This window comes from Etheostoma spectabile, chromosome 11 (assembly GCF_008692095.1).
Source record: "Etheostoma spectabile isolate EspeVRDwgs_2016 chromosome 11, UIUC_Espe_1.0, whole genome shotgun sequence".
Lineage (NCBI taxonomy): Eukaryota > Metazoa > Chordata > Actinopteri > Perciformes > Percidae > Etheostoma > Etheostoma spectabile.
Genome location: NC_045743.1, coordinates 6952550 through 6977370, shown reverse-complemented (window position 1 = coordinate 6977370; position 24821 = coordinate 6952550). Strand labels below are relative to the sequence as shown.

General features: G+C 41.8%; 1 protein-coding gene across 1 annotated transcript in view; it reads left to right on the top strand.

The window, feature by feature from the left end:
• anos1 (anosmin 1) overlaps window positions 1-24576 on the top strand; it is a 39131-nt gene extending 14555 nt beyond the window's left edge. The window contains exons 3-14 of the mRNA XM_032529572.1: window positions 5059-5121; window positions 5411-5633; window positions 9546-9730; window positions 10094-10223; window positions 12526-12731; window positions 14430-14574; window positions 15655-15801; window positions 18312-18400; window positions 19535-19706; window positions 21083-21302; window positions 21976-22117; window positions 23368-24576. Of these exons, the coding sequence (XP_032385463.1) occupies window positions 5059-5121; window positions 5411-5633; window positions 9546-9730; window positions 10094-10223; window positions 12526-12731; window positions 14430-14574; window positions 15655-15801; window positions 18312-18400; window positions 19535-19706; window positions 21083-21302; window positions 21976-22045 (1650 nt within the window). The 3' untranslated portion in view covers window positions 22046-22117; window positions 23368-24576. The remainder of the gene's footprint in view (window positions 1-5058; window positions 5122-5410; window positions 5634-9545; window positions 9731-10093; window positions 10224-12525; window positions 12732-14429; window positions 14575-15654; window positions 15802-18311; window positions 18401-19534; window positions 19707-21082; window positions 21303-21975; window positions 22118-23367) is intronic.
• The last annotated feature ends 245 nt before the right edge of the window (window positions 24577-24821 follow it).

Sequence of the window (24821 nt, the reverse complement as noted above, 5' to 3'; positions counted from 1 at the left end):
CAGTGAGCCATGGTGGGATTGTTACTTGCATCCTCCCTCTGCGCATCCCAACCCTTTGACCAAATTTGGATTACATAAAATGTCAATCTCAAATTCAGGCTCCAAAATGTCTGTTTGTTATCTGTGATGGGATTTTTGTACTTGTGCAGTTGTCTATCAACGGACACTAAACATGTGTCAGTGACATCACCTGTATTGCGGGGTTGGCATTAGGCTTGGAAAACACACACACACACACACACCACACACACACACACACACACACACACACACACACACACACACACACACACACACACACACACACACAGTGAAAACAGAAAAATGTTAGGGGCTACAGAAACATGGTTCCATAACTTTGCTGGCAAGTGAAAGTGCATTGGCCATGTTTGTGAAAGATATATCACATGATAATAAGCTCATTCTTTGTCTGTGCTGCAATGTGAGCCTGGTGTTCCCAAATGTATCTACTTTGGAGTGACCTTTTGAAAAACATCCATTTTCTGAGCATGATCTCGTTGGCTTAGTGCAGATGGAAGGCCAAAACAGAGAGAAAAGATTAGTTTTAAATTTTTTTGGATTAGAGCAGACATGGCTTGAGAGAATGAAAAGCAGATAAAAACTGAGATGAATCTGGGGAAGTTGAGGGGATACAACAGCTAAGCAAGCCAGCGACTTACTCCTGGATGGGTCGATAAATATAAGAAGAGGGCTGAGAGCTGCTGGAATAATTGAGTCCAGTCATTGGGAGTGTAAAAAGCACCAGGGTAGCAGAAAGTAGCCATAAACCAATGAGATTGGAGGTGAGATTTACAATGTGTATGATCAACAACAGAGATTCCTCCATATGAGTCTCCCAGAGAAGCGGACAGCTGCTGCTTTGTCCCAAGGCGCTGCAAAGGCACCTTGTAAATATCTGTTGGCACCACTCGAGCTTCACACTGACCGTCAGGGCTGGGATCGATATGCTTGGCTCGGATAACGGAGAGAAAACATATTGGAGTAGTCCATATTTAAGATGCAGGGAAAGCACAGGTATTCACATGAATAGGTGCATGGTTTTCTTTCTGCTAAATTTCATTTACAAAATTACAGGACGAATCATAGCTGTCTCACTCATCTCCCTATAACTGCACAAATATGTTCTGGCAAAATGAGAAAATGTCATCTGCATCCGGATGAATTATTATCCCCTTTTATTTTGTATACACTGTGTATTGTTAAGCCTGAGGGCAATCTTGACTGGTAGCAGTTCATGCTTCAAGAACAAAAACACTTGCGTGACATTTTGTATACATTTTTTTCATAGTTTATGTTATTGCAGTCACTCACTTGGGGCAATGAGAATTTTTTATGATGGGTGGATATAACCATGCTCCATTGATGGAGAAAGGCAGTGCTATGCAGAACAATCCCCCCCCACCCCAATCTCTCTCCCTTCCCTCACCTCCCCCATATTCCCCCTCTTCACTCCCTCTGCCTCGTCCCAACCATGACAAAGTAAGGATGGGCTGTGGCATTGGCTGCCATTCAGCCTGACTCTCTCATCGGCCCCACATAATGCCTTTCAGGGTCCCCCAGAGTAACAACTGCTGTGTTTTATTACAGCGTGAAATGTGGAGTGAAAGAGTGCTATGGATGTTCCTACTTAACCATGCAGAATGTGTCACTATTGGAGAGGAAGATAAGAGGACAAAGGGGAAATCAGACGCGCAAATGCTTTTGTTAAGACTAAACTCAAGTCCATAGAAACAACCCCATGCTCTTGTTTACATCTCTGAGTAAAACCATTTATGTCTTTTTAGGTGAAATTTGTCCAGAAATATGTTAACATCACATTGGATGATTTCATGCATTCCTTCCACTATTCAAACAGATGGTAGTCGTGTTGCCAGCTGGAGAGATTTGCTTTAGGGAGACACAGACGTTGGCACCCAAACCCAGCAGATACACTATGTCCAGCTCAATTATGTTCTCTACTCCAGCTCCATGGCGTGTTTTCCCAAATTAGGTCTCAGAAGTCAAACACTAGTATAGCTATCGACAGTGCTAGATGTGCAGATGTTTGAGGGCTCCAAGCCTCTAGGGGACCCACGAATACTAACTGTTAGACCACAGATATCTTAGGTGCCATTCACATATATTGCGGGACGTTTTAATTATGGTTTGGAAGTGATATATAATTTCTGGTTTGTTGTAATTAGCAATTTAGTGGTAGTTTTATTTTTTATGTCAACATATAAAAGCCGAAGTACATGTTTCAGGAGGATGAGGGCATGTTTCTGCATGGGATTAGGGAAAGGTGGAGAAATTGCTCAAGAGTTTATAGAAAATCTGTTAAGGCACTCTCCCAAGCATGTTTTTGGCGGCATCACTACTATGGTTTTAGATTGAGCACCAAATTGTGTAAATAAGAATCAGGCACTTGATTGATGAGAGTGCCTTTGTAATTATATACAGCCGTCCTATTTGCTTTGGCAAGGCATCTGTCGTCCGTCTTCCTCTTCCCTACTTAAATGTCAGGTTGTGGGTGTGGTTGGGGAGAAACGCTGACAGATTGTCAGTTTTTAGCACACCTGCAGGGAGCTCTCACTGCCTCGACACTAAAAAGTGCCGTTCACGATGTAGACGCAGCAAGAAATTACTGTCCTGATGGTAACATTTTTATCGTAAATACAACTTCCTGTTAGAATTCAGCAGTGTTGGTTAGTTGGGAACTTTAACTCTGAAGAGTAAAAAAACAATAAAAAATAAAAACTGGGACTCCAAACACACAGCCAGCATTCTGATCTGTGTTGCAATACCCTTGGTACTCTGCTGTGTTAATTCATGCTGCTTGGCACGCAAGCCCGAGCATCTCGAGGTAACGATGAGTCTATTTTCACTTATATAGTTGCGATTGTGGTGAACCAGAAAAAGATTCATCCTCATGAAAAGCCAATGGAATGCATTCAGTCTGTGCACACAAGATCTTTCAATGAGTAAAATGAGCTTGATCCCCTGGCTTATGTGCATATGTTCAGTGATTTGTAGAAGGGATTTGGGGGCTTTAACATGTGCGTTTACTGACAGAATGTCCATGAGACACTGGTGCAGCTCAAAGTTATTGCTTCAACACCTCATTGTTCCTGCCCAGTGCTTGTGCAAGTCTGGGATGCTGAGGTTGCGCCTTCTGCCCGTCTTCACCGCAGGGCCTTCTCTCAGAGGACACAATTGAGAATATATTTAATGACAATATTTAAGGTCACCATATTAATAATAGCAGAAACTGCTAAGACACTGTGGCCGATGAGGCACTTGCAAAGCGCAATTGAGCTCATATGTCATATGAAGTCTCTGAGGTGTTGCTGTGGTTTCAACTGATCAGCTCTGTAGAAACCACATTAGTTTCTTTTGAGCTCTCGGCTGTCATAACTACGTGGTTCCCCTCCAAGGTGTCCAATAATTCTCTGGCACTTTATATTTTATATCATCATGAGACAGATGTCTATATTGCTATGAAGTAATTAAGAAAATAGTTTCCCTTCCAGCCTCCTCCACCCTCTGGGTCCGGCTGCTAAACACTCAACACACTGTCCACACAGGGCTCCTCGTTTGCCCGAGACAAGGCTGGGTAAAGCCAAAAGTCCAAACTGGGTGTAATTGAGTGCTGGCAGACGTGTGCATGGTCTGTGATTGCAGCATATTTCTCCAGAAGCAAGGTTTATGTTTCATCATGCGCTCGTCCACCACACTCTATAAAAAGCAAATAAACTTTTCACTGGCAATGGCATAATAATGACAGAGTTGGCTAATGAGCGAATTAAAGAGTCGTAAATACAACTCTGCCTCCAAACTGAGATGTGAAATTTCTTACATCAGCTTAAAATACACTATCTACAGTAGGTGCCTTCATTTAACCACACTTCTGTACTCTACCTTGCATAGCATTACATATTGATTTGATTATCTTTTTTTCCTTGGAGATTGAGCCAAAAGTGGACCTCCGCTGATGGCGGATATCCATATCTACTTTCTCATTGTCATCCCTGACATTGCCACCCACTGACAAACAAACTGTCCCACATTAAGAATGTAGGCTAATATGTTGAAAATGTACTGGTGTGCCTTGTCTTAGTTCTGTAACTGGTGCAGGAATCTAAATTAAATGGAGTTGAATGAGTGACTTTGGCAGGTTTCTGGTTGGTGTGGTTTGGGCTGCTCCCAGCGCAGCATAAAAGCAGCCTGGCAGTGGTTTGACGGAGCCTGCTCTTCTCTTTCACACCAGCTCTCTGTGGCCAGCAACGGGAGCATGTAAAACCCTCACTTCTCTCAGTCCCATCTAAACATATTCCCTCTCCTGTGGCAGCATCTGCCTGATTTCATTGGACATGCATGGACTTTTGTGTTAAATTACATTTGCTTTTATTGAATCTGATCCATCCAGGGCAAGTTGTAGTATTTAATGTAAGAGGAGTATGACTAGATTGGTAAACTTTCATGTGACATTTTATCATCCCGTTATGTTTGACTTCTTGGGCTGCACTCATGCTGAGGGTTTTCTTTATCCCATGCCTCTGCCAAACATTCAGTAAATTTGTTCCACGTGTTAAAAAAAGGGAATCCCAAGTACATTAACCCAAGTGTATCATTTATTAAGCGCTTTCTGTTCAGCATGGTAAAGAGAATGGAGTTTGGTGCTGGTGCCAGAGTGTATCAGGCCCAAACATGAGCAAGAGAAGTGGTTGGATGAGAATGAGGCGTAGACTGCATACCAAGCACACCAAATCCAAGAACCCGGAGATTTCTAGACACAGTAAGGATGTGCCTGTTTACTTGGACAACCCCTTTGCCCCATATCTACTTTTGAAGAAGATTGTTTATGTGTTTTGAAGGTATGCCAGAGATCTGTAACAAATAGAGGTGTGACTGGTGACAGGTTGTTGCAGGGGAAGTGGCTGAGCGAGGTGCCCGTCAGGCAGCCAGTGCTTGAGCAGCAGAAAGCAACATCTCCGCAGCATTGGTTCTTTGATGTGGCTGGCTCTTTGAAGAACTGACACCCTTCTCTCCTTTTCACAGTGCCTGGAGCCCTGCAAGGAATCCTGGGACCTGAAGGAAAACCAGTGCCAGGATTTATGCGAGGTATGTCACTACCACAAATACCGTGGTCGCCTCAGACTCAAGTGTTACTTAGTGGGAAAATTCAATAAGAGGAAAGTTTGAGAGTAGTGTGAAGTAACTCTGTCTGTGAGGATGAATCAAAGCTGTTTAAATGTACCCACCGCTCGGGTGAGTCATAAGCGGAAATATAAACAGGACAATCCCTGTTAACTCACAGAGCTGCCTGTTTGCAGCCGGGCAGGTTGGTCTTAAAAAGTAATCTAACATGTATTTTCCCTCTCTTCCATCTCATTCTCCGCCTACTCCTCAGCCCCTCTTTCCCAAGAAACACTATGAGTGTCTTACGAGCTGTGAGTTCCTAAAGTCAGTAGAGGGAGTGAAGCAAGGTGACTGTCCTGCACCAGAGAAGGCCAGCGGCTTTGCAGCAGCCTGCGTCGAGAGCTGTGAAGAGGATGGAGAGTGTTCAGCCATGAAAAAGTGCTGCTCCAACGGCTGTGGCCACACCTGCCAGCTGCCTAAGAACCTCTTCAAAGGTAAATCGAAAGGTTAAAACTGCATCTCATTTACAATACAATGATTTTGCCACAACAAATTAATCTTTAAAGTTATAGTCATTAAGATTTTAGTGCTGGGCTAAAATCAATTTCCTTATAATAATATTAAAAATGTATCCAATGACAATTTAAAAACAATGTTGAATTGGTGCCTTTAGCAGCCTCAAAAAAGTTGAATAATAAGAGAGTGAATAATAGACTTGCATTCATCAGGAGGCCAAAAACCCAACTCCAAATGAAAAATTATGTTGCACTATAACTGTTGGATGTGTAAATAAGCAACTGCTTGCTAACAAGAACTGCATATTACCTTACACGCTGATGATATGGCAATGTTATGTTCACAACTTGTATCTGATGCTCCAAAGTGGCCAAGAAATCAGCTATTGCAGCTTTAAATGAAATTGCAATGTGATATTATCATGCAAAACACATATTAGAAGCAAACCTAATTTATTAATTACAGGAAGAAGGGAGTTCGACAGTAAGCCAGGTTGACAGACTAGAGTGTGTCTAATTGTTAGACTGACTGCACCGATACTATTGTTTAATTGTCTGTGCACTCAGCAACTCATCCATTAATTTACTCATTACTTTTTCCAGAGACCGGTTCATCAGCTGAATCATGGATACTCCCTCCCAGTCTATTTATCCTACTCAATAAATGACGTTTCATATCTGGTAATGGTCCAATGCAAACGTCATGTTTTTAATGGGATTAACTGTTGCAGTTTGTATCATTTTCATAAACAGTGTTGGGCCAATTAATCCCTCTCTGTCAAACATTAGTTTTAAATCTCAATGATGCAAATTGCAGATTATCTTGAACAACTTGCTCGGAATCGTAAATCTTTATTTCATCTGTTTGTATTGCACTTCACCCACACATCCGTCATGCTGTTCCTGCTGTAATAGCATATAGAATATATCTTAAGCCTTGAATTTGCTGGATAAGCTTGATGGTTTCACGGACACAGATGTACCCAGGAATCTTTGCTCCAGTAAAACCGTTTAATAGCGGTGCCCAAGGCCGCCTGATGTTCTGAGGGTGCTGAATTGTTATGTGAGAGAACCAGGAGCCTCTGAACTTGGAGATGGGAGCTGGAACTACATTATATACACTATCAGCGCACAATTGCTGGCAGCCTGAGGCCATAACAAAGTTGATGAGATGTTGAAGTGAAAGCAGTGGAAGATGAGTCTAAATCAAGCTTTGATGTGATCGACTGTGTATGCGTTGAATCACACTGCAGCTAGTGTAAGCATGTTTTACTGCCTGTAGCTGATAAAGGCCAGAGCATGTGATGTTGAGCCTTTGCACAGAGAAGAGAATGCTAGTATTTACATTTGATTTGGGAAGAATCCTGAGGGACTTCACGGTGGATGTTGTGCTCTAAAGGTGAACTGCATGTTAATCTTGGAAAGATGAAAGCAGGCGTAACCTTGAAAATTTCAATACAGTGACCCAGTCAATGAAAACCATTCACCACGCTGTGAAACCTTCAAATCAAGCAGCCTACACACTGATTTTCAGTCCAAACACTGAGCTCATGATGGGTTGCCGTCAGCACTGCATTTACATTGAATTACACTGAGCGTTTTAGTGAAAGTCTGGATAGAATTCCTGTCCTGGTCCTCCTCAGTGTTAAAGGTCTAATTAGGTGCTCATGGTTTGAAGAGCGTAATTGTTTCTATGTGTGCACAAGTGTGTGTGTAGTCTTTGCCATGATGAGCCATGATGCTGGAAGCCATTAGCAAACACAAGCGGGAAGAAATGGAGCGTTTCCCCCACTGAGATCACTCTCAGATGTGTGTGTGTGTGTGTGTGTGTGTGTGTGTTCAGGTTAGGGTCCCCAGCCCATGTGTACTGTATGTCCTTGATAAAGAGACCCCCACTGAGCTTTTGATGAGTAATAAAGCTTGATGGGGCCGATGCTGTTAGACATCATCCACTGCTTTGTATTGTCGTATCAAAGATGTAGTCGTGGGGGTGTGCCTCTGATAACATATTTAGTGCATGTATGGAGATAGGTGGTTTAATAGGCTTCTCTATTTCTTTTGTTGTCATATATTTCTCTCTAGGTCTCTCATTTTCTACTCAGAAGAAATAGCACCACATGTGATGCTACCCAATTTGTCAGTATTCTAAATAAAAGCAGTGCACAGTTCTACACTATACAGTGAAAGCAACTTTTAAAGGAGCTGAAGGTGTGTTTAAAATTTAAAAAAATGTAAAAAGTGAAAAATGTAGATGTCGTAATGAAATTAAAGATACATGATGGAGTTATCACCTCATTGTCAACAAGCCAGTCAGTTAATCAGTCCATCAGCAATATTCAGCTTACGGTACGTCCTTGTGTTACAAGCAGTATTTGTAGTGTTTTCCTCAACCCCTATAATTAAAGCAATCATTATGACAGTATGTGCGTGAGTATTGAGAATTATATTCCTGGAGTGTAATTGTTGGCACGATTAAGACATGAATGGACGCCGTACTCTTGCTTCAGCAGCAGTTACATCACAATTTGGAGGAAGCGTGCAGCCATTGAAAAATGAACGCTGTATGATTCTTGGACCAAACCTGACCCACAAGTTATCTTTGGAAAGAGCTAGCTGAGACAAAGTGTATTCGTTGCCCTCCCACATATTGCGGAAGAGAGAGGTTGTGTTTTTGTGTTTGTGTGTGTGTTGCAGGAGTACTTGTGTGACTTTGTGGGAAGATGAGCTAAGACAGAGGGAGAAGAGGAATGCAGTGGTTTTCAGTATTGCGCAGAAAATGTGACACGTTTATTTGCGCACATGCAGACACACACAGACACACACACACATGCACAGGCACACACACACACACACACACACACACACACACAGACACACACACACACGGAACTGTGGAGCTGTGAAACCACAGCACAATGACCCCCAGGTGTTAGTGTGCAGAACGCTGTTATCAGCGGGACAAAACAAAGTACTGACTCCATATGCATGTGGCTCAAAGACCCTCCTCCATCGTCCAGGATTTTATATGCACCAATCAATCACTTAACAAGCCCTGTATGAAGACTGAATAGAGATATAAGTAGATCAAGCACTCTGCATACAAAACACAGTCTTGATTATGTTGTTTACCGACATGGTGCGCAGTAGCCTTCAGCGTGTGTTGATGCTGTTTATAACTGCCAAGCAGGGGTGGGCCGCTCAGCAGCAACAGAGGTCCAACATAATGGTCTGAAGTACTAGGTGATTTATTGAGAACTGTGAGATGTATTCAGCCTTCTCCTGTACTTTCAAACTTGCTTTTCCAATCTCCATCTCATTATCACTGTGCCCAACGCTCAATCAACAACTCACTATGTATCCAGTGTAATAAATTTACTTGAGAGAGTCTGACTTGGCCAAGCATTTGGCCCAGTCCCAAACTTAATAAAGCTCTAATTTATTGCACATGGCCACATTGACTTCTTCTGAAAGGCTGAATGTGAAGTGCAATGATGCAAAACACTTTACATGCATGTGTGTATGTTTGCACTGGGGTATCTCATGTCTGCAATAGATGGAGACCTTGCATGCACCATCTCACATACCTATATGCAAACTGTGTGTGTCATTACTAAGAATCGCAGCTACTAAAACACATCACTCTGGCCAGGAAATATCACAATCCTTCACAGTAGAAAGATGATGCTGTTGACCCTCAGCATGTATTAAATCTATTGCGGTGAGGTCATGTCTCATTTTCAAATCTGTATCTGTCCAACTCTGATGGTGTCATTTATCTTTCCACCCAAGATTGGAAAACTACAATTTAATGTTAAAGTTCACCTACAATGTTCCACACAGTGGTGATATTAACTCCTGTCACGGTATCGTCTATCTTGCTTGTACTTTTAGGAGTCCCTCTGAAGCCAAGGAAAGAGCTGGTGTTTTTGGAGCAGCCGTCGGGTCAGCTGGAGATCCGCTGGTCCTCCAAGTTCAACATTTCTGTGGAGCCTGTCCTCTATGTGGTGCAGCGCCGCTGGAATTATGGCATCCATCCCAGCGAAGATGATGCCTCTGAGTGGCAGACTGTGGCACAGGTAGGAATGCACCAAATGTGCAAAAATACTGATTTATGTCAGTAAGATGAAAAGTTTTTCTCTTTTAGATCCCATCAAATGATGTAATGTGAGTGATTCCGTTGATCAGACATTTTGGATTTGTGTTACTAACAAATGTCAGCTTTACATGTCCCAGCTTGCCACATGCTACAGCTGTGAAAGTGCTGCAGTGCGCTGACAGACTGTTGCACACGGTTGCACATTCCTCACAGTCACAGTGTCTTTGAAAGTCTGGCAAAGAGAAACACACAGATGACTGATGTGGCAGCAAACTCACATGAGGCTGTGACCCTGCGTGAACCCTGACCCCTGTGGTTTTCTCTCTCCCCATCTGTCCCTCAGACTGCAGAGGAGCGCATCCAACTGGCTGACATCAGAGCCAGCAGATGGTACCAGTTCAGAGTTGCTGCAGTCAATGTTCATGGGACCCGCGGCTTCACTGCACCCAGCAAACACTTCCGCTCCTCCAGAGGTCTGTGTGTGTATGTACATATGCATGTGTGTGGCCTTAAGTTCCTGTTTGACACCCACTTCCCTCCATTTGTTCTGGTTAAGACCTTGGAACAGCTGGAGGAAAGGGTTGCAAAACCTGATTTGACTTTTTATCTGACCTTACAAACCAAGTGAATGTGGTGAAGCTTTCTTCATCATGACTCAAAGAAAGGATGTATTTTGCTTGTTGTTTAAACTAAATAATCACTTATTATTCACCCTGGCTTTGCACCTTGCAACTCTTTTGAGGACTAAACAGTATTTTTAGTGAGAACTTAAGTGCTGAGCTGTTCAACCCCATGACTCATACAGCAGCAGAAAATGGATTATGACTGAAATAGGATTGGTAAAGCCAAACATACATTTATTACTATTTACTGATGACATTCACACTGCTTCAGTGTGTTAATTTAAAACTGTATTCAGGTCTTAAACCTTTGGATTCTTTTCTTAACAATGTTAACCTGAATTGTAAATAAGTGCTTCCCCTCCACAGCTTCCACACATTTACCCAGTGAGCTAAGTGGAAAGGGTAATTCATGCCCATGCTATGTAAAATGCGAGTAATGAGGAGGGACTGGGTGTGCTGAACATTTTTTTTTCTGTGTTGCAACCAGATCTTCCTTTATCTCTTCAAAGGAGGGGTTCCCCCCTCTTTATAGTCATATACAATGTAATATGTCTATATTAGTCAGGATATTGCAGGTTTCAAATGAATGCAAGTGTTGTCTTGCCTCCAGAGGGAGTGATGTAACCTAGACGCGCTTCAGATCTTTGCCACAGATTAGTGAACAAGGTCTGATGGCATTCAGTGTTGCTGCTTTGCTCCTGTAACCTGCACTTTTAGTGTTGAATGACACTAAATCACAGTGTTGTGCTGCAGATGGGATTTGTTAAAGCAACGGCCAATTGTTGTGTGGTTCCCAGGGACTGCAGTTTTGTGAATATAATGTGTAGAGATTGAATCTGATCCAGATCAGATACAGTGTGTGTTTGACATGTAGAGGTAGAGACATGTGCCCGCCAGTTCAGCCTAATGCAGCCCAGAGTCTGTAAATGTATATCATGTAAAATAGTGTCTGCATTGTGTGGATCACTTACATTTTTTTCATCTATGTGATGCACAGTGCACATCAACATACTTTACCAAGCTTGTGTTATTTATTCTTTATTATATATAAAGTCCATCCTAATTACTTCCATGTTCTGCCAAATACTGAAAACTTGTGCCAAATGTAAAAAGTATTAGCATGTTTGATGGTGTATGTGTTTGCGTATTGACTTGCCCTGTCAACCCTTCGTCATACATTTACTCCCCAGAGCATTTTGGATGGCTGTCAGATAGAGCCAAGCACCAGGTGGGAAAAGGATTCTGCTGTAGGGATGGAAACCAATCTCCAGTCAGGCCAATCAGTGCCAGAACGTTGATAGATTGATGGGAGCTGTCATGGATTTGATGAACTCCTGGCCATTCTGTCATGCCATTGTTATATATAGTACAGCCATATCATCTGATTGCAATTTTGCACTACCATACTTTGTTAGGGCAATTTGTACAAACTGACTGCTTATTTATCTTGCACAGCCAACATCAGCTGGTATGGAGAACCAATGTGTCCAGTTGTGTTGTTGGATTAGAATAAATGTGTTTCAGGTGGGAGAGATTAATTAGAAGAAGAGAGCCAACATGGCTCTGGCGTGAATCATTTTCTCATTAAGGGGGCTATTCCCTCTGGTTTGCCGTCTGGCATGTGGCCCTGCCCCTCCTCCTGCACCAGGCTGACATCAGATGGGTCACAGCTCATACGGATGGGTTCAGAACCAGCTTTACACACACAAACACACACACACACACACACACACACACACACACACACACACACACACACACATTACTTAGAATATAGGAATGTTGAGTGTGGAGCCAAAGTGAGCAGCATGTGTTTGTTAACCCCTGACCTGTGCTCTTGGTCCTGCCGAACGCCATCATAGACGTGACATGACACCTGTCATAACATCTCATGGCAGATTGTCAGTGGAGGACTAATTACTTAACACAGTGTCATACTGGTCCCCCTCCTTAACTGCAATGCTTACCCGCAAGTGGTGAAAGGTGTCTTGGCCTGTAATGCATTCAACCTGAAATTGTACTTGCGAAAAAAAAAGCCTTGGCTCAAAATTTGTCACATACAAGACCTAGAGGCCCTAAATGCCTACAGATGTACTGAAAACTGTTACCGCTGAGCTGACTCTGTTGTGTCTTGTTGTTGCTATGTCTTCAGATCCATCCGCCCCTCCCAGACCAACCAGTTTGCGTGTCAGCAACGTGACGCTGGGTGACGAAGGCCTGGTGACAGCCCGTCTCAACTGGACCCTGCCAGAGGAGCCTGATATCCCCATTCATCACTACAAAGTGTTCTGGAGCTGGACTGTACCTACCAAGTCAATGGTACCATCCAAGAAGAAAAGGAGAAAGACCACCAACGGGGTAATCTTCTCACCCTGTCTCGGTGATGTTTTTTTTTTTCTTTCTCTCCCTTTTCCTTTTTCTAAGACGCCAGGCTCTTGTCCAGGATTATCCCAGCATCTTCTCCTCTCTGGCCTTCACACATCCCTGTTAATATTACCCATGCAGGCCTGCAGTGGAAGAAAGGATAAACATGGAATAGGACTTGTATATACTCGCAAGGCACTAAATCAATCACACACAGATTGATACAATGTGGTCTTCATTGTTTTAATTCCTTATGAAAGAACCCTTAAACGCGCTGTTAAGCTTTGAAAGAAAACACATTAAGAGTGGTAAATAGTCTTATTTATAGTTATACATTGTGATTTTAAGAGCTGTGTTTCTTAAATATCTCAATTTTGTATTATTGTTGTTTTTTGCAGTTTGTATTTTGGAGCTTTCATTTTCTCCTACTTGGTTTTTGTATGAGCAGTTCAAGCAGCTGTTTCTGAAGTGGTTACATGAGTTTTTATTTGTCCTATTTTTCAAGCAGTTTCAAAGTCAAGTGGTTATATAACTATACTTTCCTAATACCAATTCCTTTCCTATTATTATCTTCTACATTAATGCCTACAGTATATTTAAACTAAGGGGAGACTCAGTAAAAAGAACAGCTAAAAACATTCTCTAATAATGACATAAATATCTCTTTCAAAGGAAACATACCATTGATTCCAGCTGGTAATGCCTTGGAATAGTTTAGTTTTCATACTGGAACATTCTCAACTATTTGGTCCAGTCAGAAAAAAGAGTTTGTCTGGGATGTCACATCATAGACGCCCCACTTGCGATCACAAAGAATAGATTAATACTATTTGGATATAAAAGCTTTTACAAAGGTTTCAAAAGCCACAGAATAATATTTTGATAGTATTCAAAATGTGTTTTGTTTTTTGCTTCTACATAGAAATTACACAAGTGTGTATGAAAGCATTGATAGTCACTGATTGAAGTAATGGGTCTAAAAGCATATCAATGACCTTATAGATAAATCCTTAACTAGCCTCATAAATAACATACTCTCCTGCGCATATCTGAATACATTTGCTATTCAAACGTTTTATGATCCATTTGCACGATACATCCAGCAACATGTGACCTGATGGCACATACAATACCTGTGGCTCAGTATCTGTGAAGAGCTTTTCATTACTTGAGCAAATACATAGATTGTATTGTTCACAGACACCTCTACAGAGTCTTCTCCTGAATTAGTGTGTGAAATGCATAGCAGATGTGGCACAGAGGAGATAGAGGTGGGAGACACCAGACACTCATAGACACAAGTACTACTGGTTTCCACTTTGGCACCTCGGGGCTTTGAAAGCAACCTGCTGGTAGAAGAATGTCAAAACACGCACAGTCAATAACAAGAATTCATCCAGCTCATGCTGATGGTGGAATGCTGCTAGTCAAACACAGTGAGGAAGCCCTGGGAGGCTCTGATAATACGGCTCCCTCACAAGACCCTGAAGGCTATCTTCTCGCCACGATACCTTCCCCAGCTCCACATGTGTTCTTTATAAGCAGGGCTTTCCCACAAGCCAGTGTTGGCCCCAGCTAAGCAGAACTGGAACTATGACTGGGACAATGAAAGGGCTTTAAAAGAAGCCTCAAGTGACACTGTAGTTACAGTATATACAAATTCCAACATGCAAGTGTTTTTTCTGATTGCAGGCTCAGAGCTGGGTTGATCTGGAGGGACTGCAACAAAACAGCAGTTACACTGTGGAACTGCAGGCCGTCACATACTGGGGACAGGTGCGGCTGAAGAGCTCCAAGGCTTCTCTCCACTTCTACACTACCCAAAATAATGAGTCAGGTAAAAATTGGTGCTAACTTACCTTCGCTCATCCGGTTGTTAGACTTTTTATGTGTTTTTAGTTGCTAAGGATGGCATTGTCAGGTGGTCAGTCCACCACTTTGGTCAAGACTGAAATATCACGTCAACTATTGTATTGATGATAGCAATTTAATTTAGTGTAGACATTCACAGTCCAATACTTGTGACTTTTTCAGGTTGACATATGTGGCTTTTAAGGGACAGTTACTGGATGGATTGTTGAAATAGATAGAAATGAAGTTCAAACATTCGAATCCCTCTCAAGATGAATTGTGATCACTTCGGTAATCACTGGCTTTTCATTCTTGCACCATCATCAGGTCGACATTTTACTTTGTCCACTTTATGACCATATCCCTGCCAAACTAATGACATTGCCATCATTCTTAGCTGTGTTTTGTGTTTAGTGGTTATTTGCAAATGCTAACACACTAAACTAAGATGGTGAACATGGTAAACATTAGCATCGCTGTAGACGTTTGGTCTTGTTTTACTATATATTTGAGATTCTTTTGAATACTTTTACCCAAAACACCTTAGTTTTGGTTAACAGTCCACTGCAGCAAAATCATAGGTGGGTGCAATTACGAGTCACATGCAGAGTCATGGACTTCCTGAAATAAAAAAAGAAGAAAACAAATCTGGATGGAGATGCAGTTTTGTGATTGCGGATACCTATGGGGTTGGCTGAACAATCAGAATCCAATTTTCCAGATTGTTTTCTTTGAGAATAGAATTCTCTTAAATTATTGAGAGTTTTCGGGCAAACCATCAGCAGTAGAATTGCAAAAAAAAGCAATGGCTAAGGTGCGCTGACAGCACATCTGGAAGTGAACCCCTAATCTTGGCTGTATTACGCAGTACTGTGCATACCCATCAAGTCACACCACACTTATGCACAAAGAACATGTTGTAACTGCTGTGATAATACGACATTACAATACAATATATTACGATAGAAGATATAATTGTGTGTTTCTGATACAATGCTGAAGAGTTTGCCACAAGACAGTCACTGTCTTAGCTACGGCAACAAACATTTCTCCTCTCTCTTCCCAGTAAGATCAGTGCTCAAGTCAAAGAAGGAGGAGATGTCCCCTCTTGGTTCAACCTTGGCCAAACGCCCCTCCGGCCCACTGGAGGTAGGCACGCCCTTCTACCAGGATGGCCAGCTGCAGGTCCGTGTCTACTGGAAGAACCGGGGAGGTATGCACTCCACTGTATTGATTTACAGCTTTGTTAGAATCTAATTTGCACCCAGTTATGCACATCAATCACTATGACTCATGTATACCATAATAAATGTGATATGACTGATCCTCAGTTACTCAAGCAAAGGAAGATTCTTTTTTATAATGTGACATCAGATGGTGTAAATGAAATAAATGAGACAATGTGTCATTGTGAAAGCTGAGTAATGTGAGCGCTGGGCAAATTTGTGTAAACCTGCATGTAGAGCAGAGCCACCGTTCAGTAAAGAATAATAAACACACAGAGCCTGAGCCGTGCAATGGGATTTATTGACAGCTGTATTTAATAGATCCTCGCCCTTGCATTAATGTTGAAGTGGTCCATTTTGTTTTACAAGACCTGATGTCATGGGGAACAGAAACTGTTGTGGGCTGTGGCACAGCAAGGGGCTAAAGCCTATAGGAATGCCTGTCCCAGCAGCGTCCATTCCCCAAACCTTCTGTTAAGACCAGAGTGGAAATATGGAAACCTTGAAAGCCATGCTCTCAGGGTAACCTGTCAAGTCCCATTCACTGGTCTATGTTATGTTACTAATATATGTCATCACCTAAGCCAAACTCTACATCTTAGAGTCAAGAATGCAAGCCCTGGCTGAAGGAAAGGGCTGGTGAGACACCAACTGCTGAATCAGAGTGAGAGAGAGAGGGGAAGAGAGAGTTGGCCCAGAGCTGTGAGTGAGGTTGGCCTGGACTCAGAGAGCTGAGTGATGCTGACGGGGATCAAGCGTGGCTTGGGAATCACAGTGTTGCAGTGCAGAGTTAATCCTGGTCCAGCTTCTCTTTCTGTGTTGTGTGTGTGTGTGTGTGTGTGTGTGTGTGTGTGTGTGTGTCTGTGGTGTGTGTGTGTGTGTGTGTGTGTGTGTGTGTGTGTGTGTGTGCCACTGCCACTCATTAGTCTGAGGGATGACCCTTGCTTTGACTCTGACAACCTGGGTTCCACACTACTGTAAACATACAGACATACAGATGGTCTGGAGAGTTGTAGTCTCTGGACATCTGGTTTGTGTGACAGGGAGAAGGGACAGGTTAACTGAACCGTGATTAAACTCTCACTCATTGTCTCTGTGATCCAGAGCAGCTTCTGGGTTAGCTCCAGCAGACGATAGAGAGTCTAACTGTATACCAGCTTAGATAATATATCGCTGTCTGCCCAATACACAGACAACAGACAGCAGTCCGGCGGTGGCGGCACTTCTGAGGCTCGCTTCCAGCCACGATTTATCCAGCACTGTTGAGGTTCTGTTCTCTACCTGATTTACATTTCCCATTTCTTGTTTTACATACCACTTCCCCTCTCTGTCAGTCCCAGCTAAGCATATCTTGTTTATTTTTCCCCGGTTCCCTGTAATTCCTCTTTTCTGCTTCCAATGAGCTCAGGGGCACCAAGTGCCAGATCTGTGTCTAAGCCTTCAAAGGACCCCTTTTATCTCCCCACCACAACCCAGGCCCCCGCCGAGGGGCGAACATAGCATAACTCAATTATTAATCGGAGAAGTATTTCACATATTCATGCGACAGAGTTGAATGAATAATAAATCTAGCAACAAATGATGAGGGTGATGGGCAGATAAACGCCACTGATGAGCTCAGGAGGAGCTATTATACTGTGATGAAGGCTGCTACACCACTGATGAGAATGCAAATTCTGAAAGTTTAAGTAGAAAAGTTTGGCTTTGGAATTGAGCCTTCAGCGAACAAAAGGAAAGGGTTAGGAAACAGGAAACTAACTAATACAAGGATAAAAAAAAGCGCTTTCATGGTTCTTTTTTCCCCAGAGACATTAGTTATCAGGATCATCAATTATGGAAATAGTGATATCAGATCTCAGATAGGGACCATTGTAATTTGCGAGAGACCCATCAGTTAATCATTTTAGCCAGTCGGATCGTCTTTGCATATCCAATTCATGTGCAGTGGTGTTACATAACTAAGTACATTTACTCAAGTACTGTATAAAGGTGCACTTTAAGATATCTAAGGGTTCTCCATATTTAGAGGGGCAGAAGTGTTATGAAGTGCTTTTTACTCAACTACCTTTATTTGACCGGGATATATTCATTTGATGCCTACTGTATGTCCAAAGCAAGTTTCATGCACGTTAAGAGCAGTTTGGACTTAAGTGTCTTGATTAGGATTGTTTTGATTATCAATTACTAGATTGGTAGTTTAATCTGTTAAAAAGTAAGAACAAAGTCAAAAATGCCCTTAGAGATGGCTTGTTTTTGCCAGTCATTACAAAACACAATTTTTGCAGATATAAAGAGAAAAACAGCAGATCATTACATTGAATGAATCAAATGAATGTTTATTGGATATAAAAAATAGTTGTCAATGCATTTTCTGTTTAGACATTTTGCTCATCAATTCATTGATTGCTCTTTATTACTCAGCTAAAGATCTGATCACTGAGTTGGGTCTTTGTCATGTGATGTGACATTCTCTCTTTTCATCCTGCCTTTGTTTCAGACCCCACTGTGAGTCGCTATCATGTCCAGTGGATGCCGGAGTACTGCAGCCACAACGAGACTCGAGGACCGGAGAAATCTGTCACGCAGGTTAGTCTCCAGCAGCATTTTCACACACCTTCCAACTGCAGGTCTAATCACAGAGTGCAAAGCGCAGAGCTACAACTTGATTAGCAGCTCTGTGATATGCAAAGCACGTGCTAACCTTTTGTCTGATGCTTAGAAAGGACTGCTCAGCTAAAGAAAACAACTTCACTGAGTGAACCTGAAGCTCTTTTTGCATTGGATTTGCACTGGGCAAATCATTGGCTGTTGTTTTGAATATTATGAGTCAGTCGTGTGGTCAGGCATGTGGTGTGTTGGCCAATAAAATGCATTTACTTAAACAATGTTTCCCGGAATGGGGGCTCATTCACCTCCAATGGCCCCAGCCATGCATTTTTGCACGGGGCTTCCTTGTAGGGTCTGTGTAGGGGTTGGGAGAATCTTGGGCTCTGGCTGATACAGGATGGCAGAGGCCTGGCAATCAACACATTCTTTGGGGACCAGCGCTCTCGTTGCTAGGAAATATACATCCATTTTCTATAGATCGCTGGGAAGGATTCCAGGGCTTGTGCTTTAAATGTGAGCACAGCGCCTCATTCACTTTTAATCAAAGCTGTTTCATATCAGAGAGAATATACACACACACCCTCTGTCAAGGGACTGCCTATTAATGTAGAACCTCTTTAGTGTAAATGCAAGATCTAAATCCACTAGTCAGCGGGATTTTTTTTTTCTTGGAAAGAGATGAAAATGTTTTTTTTTTTTTTTGTTAAGATCAATAGATGATTAAAGTTTGAAATACGTGTAAAGCGTGAGACTGCAGCACATAATTCATTAACAGGATTTACAGGCCATTCTCTTTTGAAAAATTAAACATAAATTTACTTTGGTTGCTGCTTCTTAATTCACGTTTTTTTATTATTAATTAAGTCACGTTTAGGCGACATGTGGAAGCTGTAAAAATAATTTATATTGAAAGTTGAATAGAAGGATAGTGGTCTAACCCCTACCATGTGAGTGTTCAAAGTGGTCCTGTAATGTGGGGCATGCTCCTGAGGTTTGAGTGGGAATGTGATCTGCCCCGGCACTGTGTATTTAATTATCTCTGAAGCTCCATGGGACCTGACCTGGGTGACATGTCAAAGTCATCAGGGCTGAATAATTTGTTTCTTGGCTCAGGATAACTACATCAACCTCCCAGGCCTGCTGTTCTCCTGCAAGTACAAAGTCACTGTTCACATGCTGAAGTCCAAGAGACGTTCCAAGGACGAGAGCACCACCTTCCTTACCCCATCCTGTGCAACCATCCGTAGCAAGACTCACAAACACATCCCCTGCCCAGGGGAGGGAGGTGAGTATTCAGCGGTTTGACGCGTAAAGGACATATTGAAATTGATTGAAATTGTATTACACAGTAATCAGACACCGTAGCATACTAAAATAATGAATATAGCTGCAAGCGGCTTATTTCTCAATAGCGACTTCAAAGTAATTTCACACATGTGGTCCAACGTCGTTATAAAACAAATCCTGCAAGCTGCAAACACAGCACTTTTAAAAAAAATGCCTTCAACTGATTTGTCAAAACACATTTTCAATTCAGTGTGATATGTAGCTCAGTCCAGTTTACGGCAATTTGAGAAAAGCAGATGGCCAACACAAAAACAATTGCTAATAAAGACGCAAGCTGCGATTCCAAGCTTAAACCTTGATTTGCGTCATTCCACATCCAGTTATTGTGCATTTAACGCACCCCCTAGTGGTCAATTTGAATGAGCCTTGCAGTGTATGTGTGAGGTCATTATGTAGACATTTCCTAGATGTTTTGTGTTGATTGGACAAACATTTAGTCATTTATAGCCTGATTTGCACTATATAATCTGCAGTTTGTTTGCATTTATAGAACTCCCTGGTGTTCAATTTGAGTGAAACTTTCAGGGCGTGGTTCAGATACTAATGAGGACATATCCTGAGATATTTGTGATGATTGTAATGCTGCTCACCTATCTTGCACTTGTAGCACCTCCTAGTGGTGTATGCATATAACACTGTCTGGGTATTTCTGCGGCACTTATTTGAACATACCCTGTGAGTTTTGTGATGATTGGCCTAACGGTTGCTGATTTGTGTTCATTTATGTCCAGAGCCACGCCCCTTTCAAAGTTCATTGGTCAACTTATAAATTAATTGAGATGTGGACATGCTTTAGACAAGTTGTAATACTCTCGATCCATTGATGATTCACTGAAAATGTGGTGGCAATCAGAGCTACGAGGAGGAGATCTCAAAAATGTGTTTTTCAAAAGATTCAAAATGGCGTAAACATTTTCTACATTTTCTTGAGGCTTTTCTGTAGAGCACATTAAGCTGCACCTGTGTGAGAAAATTCAAATCAATCGGACATACAGTGTGAGGGGCGTGGCCTTTCAAAGTTTGCATTTTGAATGTTTCTAGCTCATTCCAGCTCACAGGAATTTGAGCCGGCGCAGCAGACAACAAATAATAATAATAATAATAATAATAATAATAATAATAATAATAATAATAATAATAATTAAAACAGACAAACATAGGAGGGTTCTACTGCTTCGCAGTTTGAACCCTAATGAGAAAATATGTACACACATAAAGGAAGACAGTGGTATCAATCTTCTCATCTATCTTTCAACAAGAAAGCAAATACCGGTACATGTGTTTCTCTAAATGAGACCACCTTTCTTCTAACAGCTCCAGGGCTTCCAAAGGTTTTGGCTAAGCCAGAGAACCTGACAGCCTCTTTCTCCATCATTGAGGGAAACATCACCGGGAATTTTCTGTGGCGTGTGTCCAAGGTGGCTCCCCATCAGCAAATCACAGGCTTCCAAGTCACCTGGGCCGAGATCACCACTGAAAGCCGGCAAAACAGCCTGCCCAACAGCATCATCTCCCAGTCTCAGATCCTGCACCAGTAAGTCTGTTTTCATTAAAACAGTATTTGCCAATAATAGTAATAGAGTAAACTCTTTTTTCAAATGCAGATTGAATATGTTTCCATATCCCACAGAAACCATGCTCTCATATATAGTCAGCAAATTGCCCCTTGTATTAGAACGGTATGTTCTATTTTCAGCTTTTCATTTCATTTCATCTATCAGAGGTGAGGGTGATTTGAGGATAGCACTGTTGTGGCTTCTTTGCATGAATCTTGTGATAAGCGGTGGTGTGTAGACAGGCACAGAAAGATCTGAGAAAGTTTTGTGTCCTGGTGGAAGTTATCCTCCTTTACATTTTCCTCTGCCTTTACGTCTTCCTCTTTCATCCTCTGTGAGAGCTCAGAAAAAGCCGCTCTGTGACATAATCTGCTCCATCAACAACATGTTCTGCCTATCTGCACCTCCCAGCCTCTGGAACTCTTCTATAAATAAAAGCACCCACCGCAAACTTTATCAAGCTGGCAGCAAAAAAAAGGAGATACAGCAAGCCTTATGAAGTCTTTGTTTTTGTCTGTGGCTTGTGTAAAGACAGCTATGCAGCTGATACTCCCCTGGTTTCCCATTCCAATTCAAGTCGTGTCAAATTCAAATTCTGCTGTATTTTAACTGATTACATGTCTTCTGCTGCTCTCCACCCTCACTTGGCAGGATCATAACTTGCTTGTCGTGTCCAACCTGCGGCCATCCACCTACTACAGACTGGAGGTGCAGGTCATAACAACTGGAGGGGAAGGTCCTGCCACTGTCAAGACCTTCCAGACGCCAAACATATTACCAGTCATTCAACACCGTAAGTACTAAGTCACTGTCACTGTCTTTGGTGCTACACATCGTGTTACCATGTGATTTTTTTCTTGACTATCTGTTAAAGTTTGTGCTGGGTTTCATTCAGTGGTTCTAACAGCGTGCATTATATATTTAATCCTAAAATTCTAAAAATCTTCTTCCTAAAAGCAATAATTATAGACATTTTTAGTTTTGTTGTTTTGCTTTCTTGTGAGAGTTAGATGAGGAGATACCACCCTCACGTCTGTACAACAAATATAAGGCTACAGCTAGCAGCCTGTTAGTTTGGCACAAAGACTCCTGGAAAAAAGGAGGAAACAGCTGTCCTGGCTCTGTCCTATGTCCACCTATATGTTAAAGGAGTTGCTTGAAGTGCTGAACCCACAAAGAATAATAATATTTCCCCTCTGCTCCACAGAGTGTTTTGGCATTTTTTAGCCCACCTTTTTGGTTTTGTGGCCCACATTGTTTTTCCAGGCACAACAGCCACCTGTTTTCAGCAAAAAATCTCTAAAAATCTACTATACGCTACCTGCCCATCACAAACACCTAGCCAGAGAACCCAAGTGGAGCATTTAACAGCTGATGAGTCTGATATTTCCCTCATGAATTAGTAGAGAGTGAAACAGAGCTAAAAGAAAATTGGATATTGATCTTGCATTCATCAGGTTTCTAAAATACTCGACTCTAACAAGTTTGCCATATCAGCTTTTTAAGGGGATAATATGTCAATGTTTACAGCTTGTTTCCGCTGCCCCCAAGCTGCCAAAAGATCAGCAGTTTTAAGAAAGGATGCTGTGCTTCCTCCACATGGTTTTGGGTTAGGCAGCACATTCTTTTGCAAAAAAAAGACATATTTATGCTGGTTGTTTGGCTCAGCAAAAGGAGTGAATGTAAAACATATTTATGATATACGTATATATTATATTTATGATAACATGCAGCATGGTGGCCCAAAGGTTAGCACTGTGGCCTCACAGCAAGAAGGTTCTGGGTTCAAATCCAGGTTGTTTCGGACCTCCCTCTGTTTCTGTGGGTTGCTCTGGTTTCCCCTACCATCAAAAAACATGTACTAGGTACTCCAGTCAGTGCACTGACTTAGATCTGGAGTTGGTTCCCAGGCCCTGTAAATAGCTACCCTATAACTGGGTTAAATGCGGAGAATGAATTTTGCTACATCTATGTATATGACAACAAAGTACCTTTACCTTTAAACACTGCCAAGTAATGTGTAAATAACATGTGTCTTTCTAGGACCCAGACTCCGGCAGCATCATTCTCACCACCAGAAGCCATCAGTAGAGAGGCATTGAGCTGCAAGTCGAGGCAAACCCAATAGGGAGAAGCACCAGTGGCTCTCTGCTCCTGTCTATCAGGGAAGGAATGTGTGGAACCAAACAGAAACACAGCGCACCAGACCATGAACCGACCCCCCCAGCTAGTGAAATATGGGTCCATCTTCTCCAGGCTCCACAACACATCAGCTATTCCTTTCAACCCCTCTCCTTGACTGAGATATGTCAGCGGACGGGTTGGTCTGTACAGTGAAATTTATACCGCAAGGTCTCACATTCAGCGTTGGTTAGTACGCAGCTCCCCAAACACATCCCCCAAATCAAGAAGTTATGAAATTCCAGTTAAAAGTTAAAGCCCCCGAAAATAGATCCAGCCGTCATTGCCACATGATATTTGCAAAATTTCAATCAGTTGATGAAAGACCGGCAATTAGGTCATGGTTTAAAGACAAACAAGTACTTGATTGAAGATGGCTGAACATGGTTGGTAGGAAATGCCAGAACTGTAAAAAAAAAAAAAAAAGAAGTTTATTCATGAAGAAAGAAAAGTAGAAATTCATCTATTTATTTTGTGTTACCCATTAAAGAGGCGCTTAGGAATAAGTAATTACTGATGGATAGTGTAACTAAAGTCATTGTTTTCTAACCCAGAATATTTCACATAGTTTGTTGCATGTAGTACATTTAAATTTTTTGAACTGTAAATGAATTACTTGCTTCAAATTGAAAGCTTGTAATGGTTTTGCATGACAACCGTTAGCATTCTGTTGGCATGAAATAATTGTCTGTGTTACCTCTTTTCAGTTAGGTAATATTTCATTAACAGATTAACAAAGAATTATATTGGGAGTCATATGTAATGTTTATTAATGAAAATATAACTTGTGTGGAAATGATGAATTGTACATGTTCTTGGCTGTAGAAATATTTGTCGTGGAACAGTCAGTGAATGTCTATATTTATTTATGTGTGTATTACAAAGTTTGGTTTGGATGTGTGTGAATGTGATTGTTTTGTGCGTTCTAGTCTCAAGTTTTTGAACCGGCAAGAAAATCTTGTAAAGACATTTTGTAAAAATGGAATTGTAAATACAGTCTTATGTTACATGTTATTTTTCCATGGTAGAAACTGTACAAAATGCTAAGTAATAAAATAATCCTTAACCAATTCCCATTGCTGTTTGTTTAATTGAAGCAGTAAATAGACATGCTTCTCCTCCCAGTGCTCAACAACTTGGCAGTTTATGTTGCTTATTTTGGCTGTAAAAGCAGTCATGGCCAACTCTGTACAGCATATCCACTGATCGGTCCAGGAGCCTGAGACATGCGCTCTGCAAGTCCAAATAAACAGGTCATCTAGCTTAACAGCCCAAGCAAATTTACCATCGCTGAGGTCAGGCACCCCTTAACATAA